This window comes from Marmota monax, unplaced genomic scaffold (genome assembly GCF_021218885.2).
Source record: "Marmota monax isolate L192 unplaced genomic scaffold, Marmota_monax_Labrador192_F-V1.1 WCK01_AAM20220418_F8-fsc00168, whole genome shotgun sequence".
In the NCBI taxonomy this organism is placed as follows: Eukaryota; Metazoa; Chordata; class Mammalia; order Rodentia; family Sciuridae; genus Marmota; species Marmota monax.
In genome coordinates this window covers 709,720-723,557 of record NW_026692492.1, presented here as the reverse complement: position 1 = coordinate 723,557, position 13,838 = coordinate 709,720, and the positions used below count along the sequence as shown (strand labels likewise).

General features: G+C 52.2%; 1 protein-coding gene across 7 annotated transcripts in view; it reads left to right on the top strand.

Annotated features, from left to right (window-relative positions):
- Sts (steroid sulfatase) overlaps nucleotides 1-12,613 on the top strand; it is a 120,817-nt gene extending 108,204 nt beyond the window's left edge. For all 7 annotated transcript variants that reach the window (XM_058579028.1, XM_046443344.2, XM_046443346.2 and 4 more), the window contains 2 exons: nucleotides 4,919-5,040; nucleotides 11,784-12,613. In XM_058579028.1, coding sequence (XP_058435011.1) covers nucleotides 4,919-5,040; nucleotides 11,784-12,163 — 502 coding nt within the window. In that variant the 3' untranslated portion in view covers nucleotides 12,164-12,613. The remainder of the gene's footprint in view (nucleotides 1-4,918; nucleotides 5,041-11,783) is intronic.
- Nucleotides 12,614-13,838: the final 1,225 nt, after the last annotated feature.

The window sequence follows — 13,838 nt, the reverse complement described above, 5'->3', positions numbered from 1 at the left end:
GAAGAAGGCAACAGTCTTCCCTTTGGTAGACCCAGGTGTGGGCTGTGTACAAATATGTAGTAACACATGCCATCGTTATTACGTGCAACTATTATGCACCAGTAAAAAATAATTAATTGACCAATGATTAATCAACCAACGAATGGATTCTCCATATGCAAGACTTACCTGGGCTGCTAGCTCCCCGTCTGGGATTCTGGTTCTGATCTAAGTCGGACCATGGATATTATCTCTGTGCTGGGATCCTAAGGGCTCAGACTCGTCCAGCTATAAGGGCCTTCACCATCCTGAGCCAACGCACATGACAGCAGAAGCTAGCTCCCAGGTACCTGTGGTTTACAGTGACGGGGACACCTCATCTAGAGCACGCTACCACCCAGCTGCAGTAACATCCTTAGGTGTTTGTCCCGGAGGTTTTTCTTGATCTGTTCTTTCCATATATATATATTTTTTTTTTGGGGGGGGGGTTACTGGGGATGGAACTCTGGGCTGCTTAACCCCTGAGCCACACCCACCCCCAGCCCTTTTTTGTTAATTTTTATTTTGAGACTAAGTTGCTTAGGGCCTCGCTAAGTTGCTGAGGCTGGCCTTGAACTCGGGATCCTCCTGCCTCAGCCTCCCCAGCAGCTGGGATTACAGGAGTGTGCCATGTACTTTTTATTGGTGCATAATACTTGCACATAATAATGATGGCATCTGTTATTACATATTTGTACACGCACATAATATAATTTGGCCGATATCACTCCCTAGCACTTCCCTGTCCCTCTGTATATGTTCCCCCACCCCCGTCTCTTTTCCTCTCCTGATCTCCCTTTGAATTTTACAAGACCTGTCCCCTATCTCTCTTTTCCTTTGCCAACTACTGCTTCCACATATGAGAGGAAACATACAACCCTTGATCTCCCTCCTGTGGCTTCTTTTGCTTCCATGTACCTGCAAATGCCATCATTTCATTCTTCTTTAGGGCTGAGTAATATTCCATTGTGTGTCTACACCACATTTTCTTATCCACTCACCCACTGATGGACACCGAGGCTGGTCCTATAGTTTGGCTGCTGTGAATGGTGCTGCTATAAACCTGGGTGTGCATGGATCACCATCTAAAGCAGTGGCTACCACCCAGTGTGACTGTCCCCTAGGAGTTTATTTAAAATGTCACAGCAAGGGAGAGCTGCCTGCCTCCCCCGGAGGCGTTTTGATAGTTTCACCACAGGGCACCACCTGCAGCCTGTGGGCTGAGGCCAAGGGCGCTGCTAAGCCTCTCCCAGAGCATCAGGCAGCTGCTCAACAGTGAATTGTCTGACCCAGAATGAGATTGAGAAATCCTGCTCTAAAATTTATTGTCGCTCTTTTACGGAAAAGGTAGTTGTTATAGGAAATTCCATCAGAAGTTTTCATTAAAAGCTTCTAGGTTACATCTTCATATTTCTGTCTATAAACTTGATACTCAAAGACATACCTTTTACAAAGGAGCCTTAACTCTTTCCCGCCAAGATGGATAGAAATGGGCTTTGTCGATTTCTTTTTTCCTTTTTCTGGGGATTGAACCCAGGGGAGCTTAACCACTGGGCCACATCCCCAGCACTTTTTTTTTTTTTATTTTGAGACAGGGTCTCACTAAGTTGCTTAGAGCCTTATTAAGTTTCTGAGGCTGGCCTCCAACTTGTGGTCCTCCTGCCTCAGCCTCCTGAGCTGCTGCGATTTCAGGCACGCGCCACCACGCTCAGCCAGCTTCGTCAGTTTCTTGCTAGAGCAACATGAAGTTCACACTTCTCAGGAGAAGAAATCCATCCTCTTAACGAGGTGGCTTTCCTGTTCCCACGTGATTTGTCCGAAGAAGCAAAATTCTGTTCAGCCACCATCCTGCCTTCAAATGTAACCCCGTAATTGCCAAGAAGACCTAGCGCCAGCCTTTTCCCATCCGTTAAAGCCTAGCGGGAGAGGGTACACCCTGAGAGCCAGGGTTTCTACTTAATTAAAAGAGAGGCAGCAAGGATTTCTGCTTCCGCGAAAGGGTTGGTGAGCTGAGGGTGCAAGGCAGAGGGTTTGCTGTGCCATCTTCCAGCGGCAGAGAACAGCTCCCCACTCTGACCCCGTGGCTTGCCTACGTGACATTGCTCTGTGCCGTGGCTTATCTAAGGACCTTTTAGTGACCGACACACAGGCATGTTTGGAAAAATCCAATACGGGGTCTCCACACAAGCAGATCCTAGTAAGACGTGGAAGGCAAAATTTTTTGTGTGTGCAAAAAAAAGAAAAAAAAATACAGTATAAGATCTCAATGTCTCAATTCGTGAAGATGGAATATTTTTTCTGTGGATTTCATCATTGCAAACCGACAGACGATGCTGGGCCTGTCCATTCCTCGCAGGGGTATTAACGAGGGGCAAGAAATCTCACTTGGTGAAGCTTTGGGAAAACATCTCAATTCTCTTCTGTGGGGAGGAAAGCAAATATTCTCAAAAATGCTGATATTCTCAAAAAAAAAAATCACATTTTAGAGGTGGAATACTCGCATCTCCTATTCCACAATTTTAATTTTTTTAGGGCAGGAAAATAAATGCATACTATCGTGGTCGATGTGGGTGCTAATAAAGACAGGGAAGGTGATTTTTATTCTCTCCCTGTGACTGGGGAGGATTTAAATTGAAGTGAGGCCGTTAGGTCTTGTGAGACGTGCCACAGACAGACACGGAGGCAGCTCTGGGTCCTGGACAGACGTCCAAGTCTCCTCTGAAGAATAAAGAAGGACCTTCTCCCCACCCCAACCTCAGTGGTTAAGTTTCTGAGGCTGGCCTCCAACTTGTGATCCTCCTGCCTCAGCCTCCTGAGCCGCTGGGATTTCAGGCACGCGCCACCGGATTTCAGGAACCCCACAAGTGGCTTAAAACAATCCCAAGTGTTTTGATAGCGTAGACGCCGCTTAAAAGTTTAGCTCCATGGGGTCACTTTTGATTTTTCATAGCAGGAATGAGCTTCCGTGTGACAGGCCGTATTTCTGCGGCACCGTTAAACGGCAGCTTTTCGGAGTGGAGTGATTTATAGCCTGCTTCTAGGAAGGAGCGTGTTAGGTGTCGGAGAGATCATTATTATTTTTTTTTTTAAGAGCCTATCTGTGCATAGGAAGGAGGAAAAGCTTACGGCATAGACTGCGTTCCCCTCCTTCACTTAAACTGAAATATTTTGCTTTTTAAGTTAAGAAGAAAACTCTTTAAGACGTGGAGCCTACGATTTTTCATGCAATCCCATTTATTGTTAGTAGTATGATAACGATTATTTCAGTTACAAATGCCGATCTCATAAAAGCACTTCCCTCTCCCCAAATCTTAAATCTCATGAAGAGTTTCGTTGGCATATAGGGGTTCGAAAAAGAAAAATAACAGATTCAAGAAGTTAAGGTTGAGCCGGGCGTGGCGGTGTCCGCCTGTCGTCCCAGTGGCTCCGGAGGCTGAGGCAGGAGGATCGCGAGTTCCAAGCCAGCCTCCGCCAAAGGGAGGCCCTAAGCAGCTCAGGGAGACCCTGTCTCTCAATAAAATGCAAAATAGGGCTGGGGACGGGGCTCAGGGGTCAAGTGCCCCTGGGTTCAATCCCCGGTACCAAAAAAAAAAAAAAAAAAAAATAAGAGGGAGCACTAAAGAGATTTGTCCAAACGCTGGCCATTCCTCTTGCTCTGGGGAGTCAGGAGACACCTTCCCAAGAGACATGAGGCAAACCTGTCGCTTTTCTCCATGGGGGGGACTCCCCGTGGGCCATGCTCCTCCCTGCCCACCTCCTCTCCCTTCTGTTCCTTCCCCCCAGCTCTTTGCAGGCTCAGAGTCTGGCTTGAAAGGGCTTTGCAAAGGAGGCACCCGAGGGTCCCTGCGGAAGGCTGTCATGCAGAGCCAGCCCTCGCCTCCCGCTTCTTTCTCCTCCTCGGCTGAGATTAGCGGCGAGCAGCGGCCCCGGGAAGGGAGCCCAGCCTGTCTGCGGTCCTTATTTCTAACTTATGATAATAGGGTCTTTTCAGCCCCGAGACTTGGGTGCATTAATAAGGAGGGGAGGCTGGAGGCCTGCGCGCTGAGCAGCGCACGCGGCTGTCATCGCATTCTGGGTTCCGAATAGCACCGAAATAAACCTCAGAAAATACCCCCAGGGGACCAGAGGACCCTTCAGTGCCTCCTGAGAAGACAGGGCAGGGTCGCAGCGTCTTCTTCAGACCAGGGAAACTCCCCAGCTGAGCCCTGCATGCCCCTGTGCCCCGAGGGCAGCCCCGGCTGCTCTCAGGGCCTTCAAATGGGGCTGTTGACGGTCAACTCAGAAGCAAACTGAGGCTTTGGCCCTTTTATTGAAACTCGTGGCTGATGGTATGTGTGTCTTGTTTGCCATCGGGAGGGACACGGGACCACTGAGCCCGGTTTTGTATTTTATTTGGAGACAGGGCCTCACTGAGCTGCTTGGGGCCTCACTGTTGCTGAGGCTGGCTTTGAACTGCAGTCCTCCTGCCTCGGCCTCCGGAGCGTCTGGTTTGACAGACGACGTGCACCACGGGGCCGACTTGCGGTTCTTTATAGTTGATGCATAAAGCATCCCTCTTGTTGGGAGGACCATCAGGAAGGTGGGTTTAGGAGAAGCCGAAACGTCAGATGGCCTGTGTTTCACCGCCATCCTGCGTAGCAAGGCAAGAATTGCTCCAAAGTCACGGCTCGTCTCCTCGGCTCTGCACGAGAGTGACTGACTGACCGCAGCCTCATCCATGCACCGGGTGCTCTAATGCATGAGCGCTGGGCTCCCCTACAGGTGGCCCCCGCTGCGGTTGGTTGATGTCCTCGGTGCTGGTGACGGCCCCCAGACCGGCGCCTCAGCGGGGACGGACGTTCCCCCCACAAGGCTCCCAGGTGATCCACACCTGACCTCCCCAGACCTCCTTCTCCCGCAGGGTCATCGATGGCCGAGACCTGATGCCGCTGCTCCAAGGGAAGACCCGGCGCTCGGAGCACGAGTTCCTCTTCCATTACTGCAACGCCTACCTGAACGCCGTGCGGTGGCACCCGCCCAACAGTGAGTACCGGCCTCCCTGCCTCCCGGAGGCCGCCGGCCCCGGACCAGGAATGTGCTTGACTTGGGCCCCTTTTTCCTTCTTTCTTCCTGGCTCACCTGAACCTGTCTTCCCCAGCGGGGGAAGCCGCACCCCCAGCCCTACTTTGCATTATATTTAGGGACCCTGTGGCCACCTCTGGGTGGGACCCTGTGGCCACCTCTGGGTGGGACCCTGTGGCCACGTCGGCCAAGTTCAATTCCTGGGAACTCTTTCTCACTCTGTTCCACTGAAGCACTCTCTGCACGGCCAGGGCTTCACCTTTCAGATCCTTCTTTAAAAAAAAAAATGAAATTAAAATGTCGTTTTTAGTTATACATGACGGTAGAGTCTACTTTGACATAGTTACACAGACATGGAATATCTCATCCTGATTAGGGTCCCATTCTTGTGGTCGTACATGACGTGGAGTTTCTCTGGTCGTGAATTCATATATGAACGTAGGAATGTTCTGTCTGATTCATTCGACTCTCTTCCTAATGTATGTGTCTATTTTTTTTTTTTTTTTTTGGTCCCAGGGATTGCACTCGGGGTCACTCAACCCTGAGCCTCACCCCCAACCCTACTTTGCATTTTATTTAGGGACAGGGTCTCCCTGAGTTGCTGAGGGCCTCCCTTTGGCTGAGGCTGGCTTTGAACTCACGATCCTCCAGCCTCAGCCTCCCGAGCCGCTGGGATGACAGGCGTGCGCCACCGTGCCCGGCCCCTTTGCTGGATTTTGACAATTAAAGCCAAAAGATATTCTAACAAACCCTGAAGCAACAAATAGACTCAATTTGTCCCCTCGGTGTGGTTACAGAGTTTAACGTGTGTGCGTGTCTGTGTGTCCTTGAAACTTAGTATGACAACAGACTTCATGTCCCTAAGATGCCTGGGAGCGGATGGAAGGTAACACTTTATCCTATGTTCTAGAGTCAGAGGCTGAGGTCGGACTTTCCATTCCCACTGCAAAGGGGAGACCAAACGTGCCTATTTTCTGGGTGCTCTGAAGCTCATCTCGGGGGCCGGACGCTCCTGGGTAATGGGTGGCCCCAGCGGATGGCTTGTACTAAGGCTCAGGGTGCTTCCCCACTGCGGGCTCCTCCCCATCCCTCCTCATCTCCCTCCACCTGTCCTTCCTCCCTCCCTCCCTTCCTGCCTGCGGTACCGTCCTCTCGGGCTCCACTGCAAAGACTCAACCCGGAGCAGCCCCCTTCCCTGCATTTTTAAAGTGCAAAATGTCGCGCCTGCCATTTGCCGCAGAAACCACACCAAGTTGGACGCTTCTTTGAAAATCTGGATGGCTTCCTGGTGGCATGTTCTAGAAGGCAGGGATCATGGGCTCGGGATTCTGGGTCCATGGAACAATTAAATGCACGATTATGCAAACGGCAAATGAATGCAGCCAGCCAGCCCCCACGTAGAGAGACCCAGGAGGGACATATTGGATCAGGGGCTGCAGGGACGCCTTATGTGGAGGAGTAAAGAGAACCGAGGGTAGAAACAGGGATAGGTGAGAAAAGCAAGACCCAGTTTCTGGTAGGCAACTGGCCCTGGGATAAAACTGGCTCCCGAGACAGGCGCCGGTATCAACTCCTTTGAGTGCAATTTCTTAAACCCTTGGGTCTTGAGCCAGACACACAAAAACAGGAGAATTCACCGTATTGCAAGGCTGGGCTTGCTCACGTAGCAAAAAGAGATCCTTTTCCTATCCACAGTGGGTTGCACGAATCCACAGTGGATTGTGAGAAGGACTTCGGATCTGTTTTTCCCAATGAGATGCAAAACTCACGCACCACGCTTGGCCCGCCCGGGTTTTCGTGCGTGTCTTAGTGTTTACTGATTTGCTGTTCCGTGCGAGTCATCTCTGCCGCTAACAGTCACCAAGAAGCTGCTCTGTGGTGGAGTGCAGCTCCGTTGCACATCTGTCACGGAGCAAAACGGACACCGTTTTCCGTTGCAAGTGGATTCCATTCTAGAGCATTCTGGGCCGCAAACTGCACCGGTGCTTGGAATAATGGGGTGCGTCGGTTTCCTCCGTACGGAGGTTGATGGAGGACTTGTCCGGGGATTCGGCTTGGATGCTCAGACCTAGACGTGGCCAATGTCCGTCACAGTACGTGGAGTCCTCTCCAGGGGTGTAGACACAAGGCTTCGCTAGACAGAAAAGAAAGGCAGAAAGAAAGAAATTTAGGATCAAGGGTTTGGGCAGTGGTATGCATGACGGATTCCCCGTTAGTCAGGGGTCTCGGCAGCTGGTTATTAGACCTCTTTGGTTTGCACTTGGCCCAAGTGGGGACTGTTGACACCCCATTCATTGGCAAACTCAGCCAACCCAGGTCTGTTTCTCCTTCCAAGAGCTACGTTACCAGTCGCCTGTTAACACCCGTCAACCACAGCTGTCTCCCAATGTGAAGACCACTTACAGTCGGCCCTGTTAGGTGGACGCCTAAACGTCACCTCTTCACACTGGATAAATACTATTCCCAAGCCACTGAGAGCTAGGATTGTATCCCCAACCTTTTATTTTTATTTACGTATTTATTTACTTGTTGGGTGACTGTACCGCTGAGAGCTATATACCCAGCCTTTTTATTTATTTATTTATTTTTTTAATTTTGAGACAGGGTCTCATTACATCGCCCAGGCTGACCTCAAGTTTGCAATCCCCCTGCCTTGGTCCACAGAGCACCTGGGATTGCATGTTCTAGCACGTTCAACCCGATTAAAACATGAACCCCTTTTACTTCTTATGTACACCACCTTCTCTATTGAGTCTCTCACCCGGTTGAGTGACGTGAGTGAATTACAAGCCAGTGTCATTACTCCCGACGTATTTTATTTACTTATTTATTTCAGTACCCGAGATCCAACTCAGGGACGCTAAACCACTGAACCACAACCCCAGATCTTTTTTTTTTTTTTTTTTTTTCTTTTGAGACAGAGTCTCGCTGAATTGCTTAGGGCCTCGCTAGGTTGCTGAGGCCGGCTTTGAACTCACGATCCTCCTGCCTCAGCCTCCCAAGCCGCTGGGATTACAGGTGTGCGCCTTCGGAACACCTGGCTCCCACTATGTTTTTAAAAACCCGTGAAACCATTATTATAACATGGATATATTTTCATGCGGTAAAATGAAGATTTTTGAGTCAAGCATTTATTGTCTGATGCATATTAAAAATGGTCACTGTGAATTCTGGCATCTGAATCAATACAGCTAATGATTGTAGTCGGTGAAAATAAGTGCTTCTATTTAAGTAGGCGTCCAGAATTAGGTGGACACATTGCAATTCATACTGCAGTTCATGGGACGGCTGTAGGCATATTCTGGATACAGTGCATTATAATATATAATTAATACAGCCACGTGCCGTATACTGACTGTTTTTTGGAGGGAGGGTATTGGGGATTGAACTCAGGAGTACCAAACCCCAGCACTTTTTTGTATTTTATTTTGAGACAGAGTCTCACTGAGTTGCTTAGGGCCTCACTAAGTTGCTGAGGCTGGCCTTGAACTCACGATCCTCCTGCCTCAGCCTCCTGAGCCTCTGGGATCACGGGTGCCCAGCCATACACGGACATTTTTATCAGTGACGGATTCCATGGCTTGACATGGCACACAGTGATAATGTGATCTTTCTTGATGTAAGTCAACGCTAAGATGGTCGCGCACAGCCGTGAGATCACGTAAGGATCGGAGAACCGGTTTTCAGAACAGGGGCCGGTGGTTACGTGACCCGTGGCTCTTGGGTAAAGCATCTTCTGCAAACATGTAAGGTATCTCGATATTGTCTATAAATTATCTGTCGTATTATTTATTTGAAATCCCATGCTTTCGTGAGGAAGTGGGCGACAAACATTAGTTCAAGCCAAGTGCTGTGGGGCACGCCTGTAATCCCAGAGGCTGAGGAGGCTGAGGCAGGAGGATTGCCAGTTCAAAGCCAGCCTCAGCCACTTTAGTGAGGCCCTACGCAACTTAGTGAGGCCCTCTCTCAAAAAAGTAAGAAAGGCTAGGAAAATGTAAAAAAAAGAAAAAAAATAGGTGCGGGATATGGCTCAAGGTTAAGTGGCCCTGGGTTCAACCCCCAGCACTAACACCTCCTTTGGGATAAAGGGTTCGCAACACCTCCTTCCCCTTGGAGAAGGTGAGGATCCTTCTCATACTGACCGAGCATTCCTTGGGTCATAAAAAAGGGATCCATTTTTTTTTTTTACATCCAGTTTTTGTTATTTTCTTCCTGTGATTAAGGGGGAAGAAAAAAAAAATAAGCTTCCTTTGAAACGATTAGAACAAAAAAGCAAAAAGCAATCAGATGATAGAATCCGTTCGAAAGGCATGTGTTCGTGTTTCTAAAAGGCCCCTCTTTGTCCAAACTCGGAGACGAGTCGCGGTTTTAACATCAAAACAGCTTTCCCGTGGCAAGGGAATCCAAATAGACCGCGGAAGCCCCCGTGGGTGATGCTGACCCCACCCTCTGACCGCACCTGACCTTGATTTCAGTCGGCGCCCGGTCCTGCCCATCGGCTGATTTCCCCCTGTGTCTTGGGCATCTCTTTTCTCCGACTTCACCCGTCCTATGTCCGCCCTTCAGATCTGACCTTGGCCTCCCTGACCCGAATTTGCTCTCATGGGCTGCCTGACCCGGTGTTTTCTACAGGATTCTAGCCGGAGCCTGTGAGGTCTACTGATCCTTCATCTCTTTTTCTGTTGGCACCCACGACACCAAGATGCTTCCCGGGTAGCCACGGACCTCTACCTGGATGGCTCTCTCATTCCGCCTCCATGTCACATAGAATCCTTCCAGGTCACCTGCGGGGTGACGCGTCTTCCTGGGGTCTGGTCCACCTGACAGCACCATCGTGGTTGGCTCCCAGGCAACGAGGTTTGGGTTCAGGGTCTGCCCGTGCGTTGGCGGGTCTTCAGCCGGGACCGTGATGCTCTTCTGTGGACATCGAGAAGATGACCCGTCCACCTGGTCGCCTCTCTGTGTGCCCCTGGGGCTCATCCGTGTCCTCTTGGCTCCTGTGTGTGGTCTCCCAGGAGGTCATCGGCCCTGGTCTTTCTTCCGTGGGCTCCATCCCCGACTGTTACGGTTTGGATGTGACCCTGACCCCGCCGTCTTTTCCATTCGATACCCAACACGTTTTTATCGATCCTCTATTATACGCGAGGTAGTGTGCATCTGAGAGACATGGGAGACAGCAATGGTTGCGCTCAGAGAGGGAGCCGTTGAGCCGGCAATAAGGAGACTGCAGGCAGCCGGAGACCTCGAGGGCCAGATGAGCGGTCAGAACCGGTCATTTCCGAGCTGGGCATCCGGGACAGGCTCATGGAGGGCCCGGAGAGATGGGTGGGGGGTTAATACCCAGCGGCGGCGAGGCAGGGAGAACTGTGATGTGTCTGGTGTCCGTCATGCACCGGGTTTGCACCCTGGGTTTGTAGAGCACCGTCTTGGATTGCTCTTGCAGCCCGAGAGGACTTGAATCCCATGCTCTTAGCCCCAGCCCTGAGCCGTGTCCTCTTCCTGGACAGTTTTGCACGGAGAGTTCTCCCGCAGCCAGCCCCAGGAAGCGGGAGGAGGTGGACCACGAGCTACTCTCCGTGCAGAGTAGATAAAGGTGTGGGCTGTCGCGGGCAGACGGACAGGAGTGACCCTCGGGGCTAACGCTGCCAGCACCGCACACCCCAGGTATCCGAGCAGGGCCTCTGAGATCTGAGCACGGGGCCCTCCCTGCTTCTCGAGACGGCTGCCAAGGCACCCCAGCACCGCTCCTCGGGGTGCTCTGAACCTGGGCCGTGCGTGCAGAGCCAGCGCCCTTCTCGGAGCCAAGGGACCGCGGCTGTGGGGCGATGCCTGTCACCCGACCTTATCTGCAGAAGGCAGAAGGGCCAGGCGCCTCTAAGTGACTCAGAAGCAGGCGTCTCATCAGGAGCCCGGATGGACTGAGGCCGGGCAGCTCACCCCGCCGGCCCTGACGTCTTCCCAAAATAAAAATAAAACCACCAGAGTCTCAGATTTCCCCAGTATGCACCCGCGTGGGAGGTCAGGGCTGCTCGGGGGCAGTGCAGACGCCCGTGTCCAGTGCTTCAGGTAGATTCTGCTCCTTTATGTCGGGTTCTGATCCGCTGATCACGAAACCTGCGGTTGCCAAGCGGGGCCCGTGGCATTATGAATGCACATCACCCTGGCAGCCTAAATAGGTCCTGGGTGGGTGTGGGAGGGGGATTCCCCTTAGAAAGGTGATGAGCGGTCAGAACCGGTTTCCTATTTAAGGCCTCGGGAAGGTGATCCATGATCTCAGCAGCTCTGGAGGCTGAGGCAGGAGGATCGTGAGTTCAAAGCCAGCCTCCGCCAAAGGGAGGCCGTAAGCAACTCAGGGAGACCCTGTCTCTAAATCAAATGCAAAATAGGGCTGGGGACGGGGCTCAGGGGCCAAGGGCCCCTGAATTTGATTGCCAGTATCCCCCCAACCAAAAAAAAGAAGAGAGATTAATTGTTACTCATCTCAAATTCTCGGGATCAGAAGAATTTCAGGGTTTTTTTGGAATATTGTATTTGCATCTCTTTGAGCTCCCGGGGGGTGGGGGTGGGCGAGAAGTACAAGGTTCCACCCGAGACCGAGGGACACGTCCTGACCTTCTCAAAGCCCCTGCAGCGAGGCTCTGCCTTTGTGCCCAGTCGCGGGTGGCTCTCCGCCGTCCTGACCCTGTGTCCTCTCCCCCCCGCAGGCTCCTCCGTCTGGAAGGCCTTCTACTTCACGCCCAAGTTCAACCCCAAGGGCGCCAACGGCTGCTTCAGCACCCACGTGTGCCTCTGCCTGGACGGTCACGTCACCCACCACCAGCCACCCCTGCTCTTCGACCTCTCCACGGACCCCGGCGAGAAGAGCCCCCTCACTCCGGAGACGGAGCCCCGCTTCCAGGACATCCTGAGGGTCATGCAGGAGGCCGCGGACCGCCACACCCAGACCCTGTCGGCGGACGTCCCCAACCAGCTGTCCCCGGGGAACACCCTGTGGAAACCCTGGCTGCAGGTGTGCTGTGCCTCCTCCTCGGGTCTGTCCTGCCAGTGTGACCAGCAGAGGCAGGAGCAGGGGACGAGAAACTAGCCGCTGGCCACAGAGAGGCCCGGGGCCACGCTGTCACCGTCCGCAGCAGCTAGGGGCTTGCAGGGCCTGCGGACGTCCGTCCTCGTGGGCCCTCCGTGACCCAAGTCGGAGACGACCATCAAGTGTAGCAAGAGCTGCTCAGACCTCAGCACGGGCCGCCTTGGGAGGGACGGCGCTTATAAGGAGGACCATCATCGCCAGCAGACGGTGGCGACGTCCAGTCCGGGGTAACGGGAAGGCAAATGAGTACCGATCACCCCGAATACGTGCAACACAGGATCGACACCACTCACCATGTACATCCAGATAGAGAGACGGACAGAGAGACCCAGGTGTACCTATATATTTATGTGCATAGATACATCCCCCACGGATTCCTCCCCTCAGGAGGGTTGACATGTCAATGGCCTGCCCCCCCCCACTATTTAAATAAAAATCAATAAAAGCTAACAGGTGTCCTCAGTGAATGCGGGGTCAAATCCTTCAATGACATCAGTCTCCCTGAACCCGATTTCCATTCCGTCAGTGATGGTACTGCATTCACGTTCCAGGGCTCCTTTGCTCAGTGGACCTTGGGGTCCCCGGGGCACTAAGGGAGATACTGCAGTTGAGGGGATCCCTTCCAACAGCATTCAGAAGGACCAGGCGTGGAAAGTCTGTGTTGTTTTGCATTTGATTGAGAGACAGGGTCTCCCTGAGTTGCTCAGGGCCTCGCTTTGGCGGAGGCTGGCTCGGAACTCGCGATCCTCCTGCCTCAGCCTCCTGAGCCGCTGGGATGACAGGTGTGCACCACGGCCCCCAGCCCTTGGTGACTTGTTGATGTGTCCACACAAGGGGCGTTATCTTCAGTTGTGGGTGTGAGCTACAGAGGAGAAAGCCCAGCCCGTGTGAACACCTTGGTGTGGTTTTATCCCGTGGCGGAGACACCCATCTCCGAGCCACCCCCAGATGCACGGTGAACGGTGTTTAGTCAAGACCTTGGGTGCAGGTGGGCGTCCAGGAAGCCCCTGGTGATGGGGCAATATCTGTCGGGGGATTACGTCACTTGGCCAGCTTTTGGAGACTCCTCGGGCGCCCGATGGGTGTGGGATTAGTCATTTAATCTGCAAACAGCGCATCAAGCACCAAGCAGCCCTCTCCCTGCACCCGGGTTGAATTTAAAAGTGCCTCCCAATACCGAGATTGCCTTTAGAGCCCAGGGCGATTCGAAATCCTCTTTATTTGCAATAACCATATTGATCGTGCATTGCAACCCATTCGCCATCGGAAGGCTTTGCTTGGAACGTGGAACAGGAAATAAGATTTTTCATTTTAATCTCCAGGAGAGCCCTGACCAAACTTGTCGATGGCATCGTTGCTTTTTTTGTTTTTCCTGATGTGTTATCTGTCTTTTTTCAGAGCTGCGAGGCACGACGACGACTTACTTCCAAAGAATCTTGTTGATATTACTTGTGGAGTGGCGGGTGCACAAGATTGCTTAGAACTTGCGCACGCAAAAGCTAAAATCAACCACCCCCCGGCAATTCCGAAGGGGCTACCCTAATCAAGAAAAATGAGATGATGGCGTTTGCAGGGTCCATGGGGGGAGTTGGAGAATGTCAGCTGCTGGGGGAACCCACGGGAGCGACCTGTGGGGTGTCTGCTGGGTTTGATTAAAAGCATGAGGTTAAGTCAT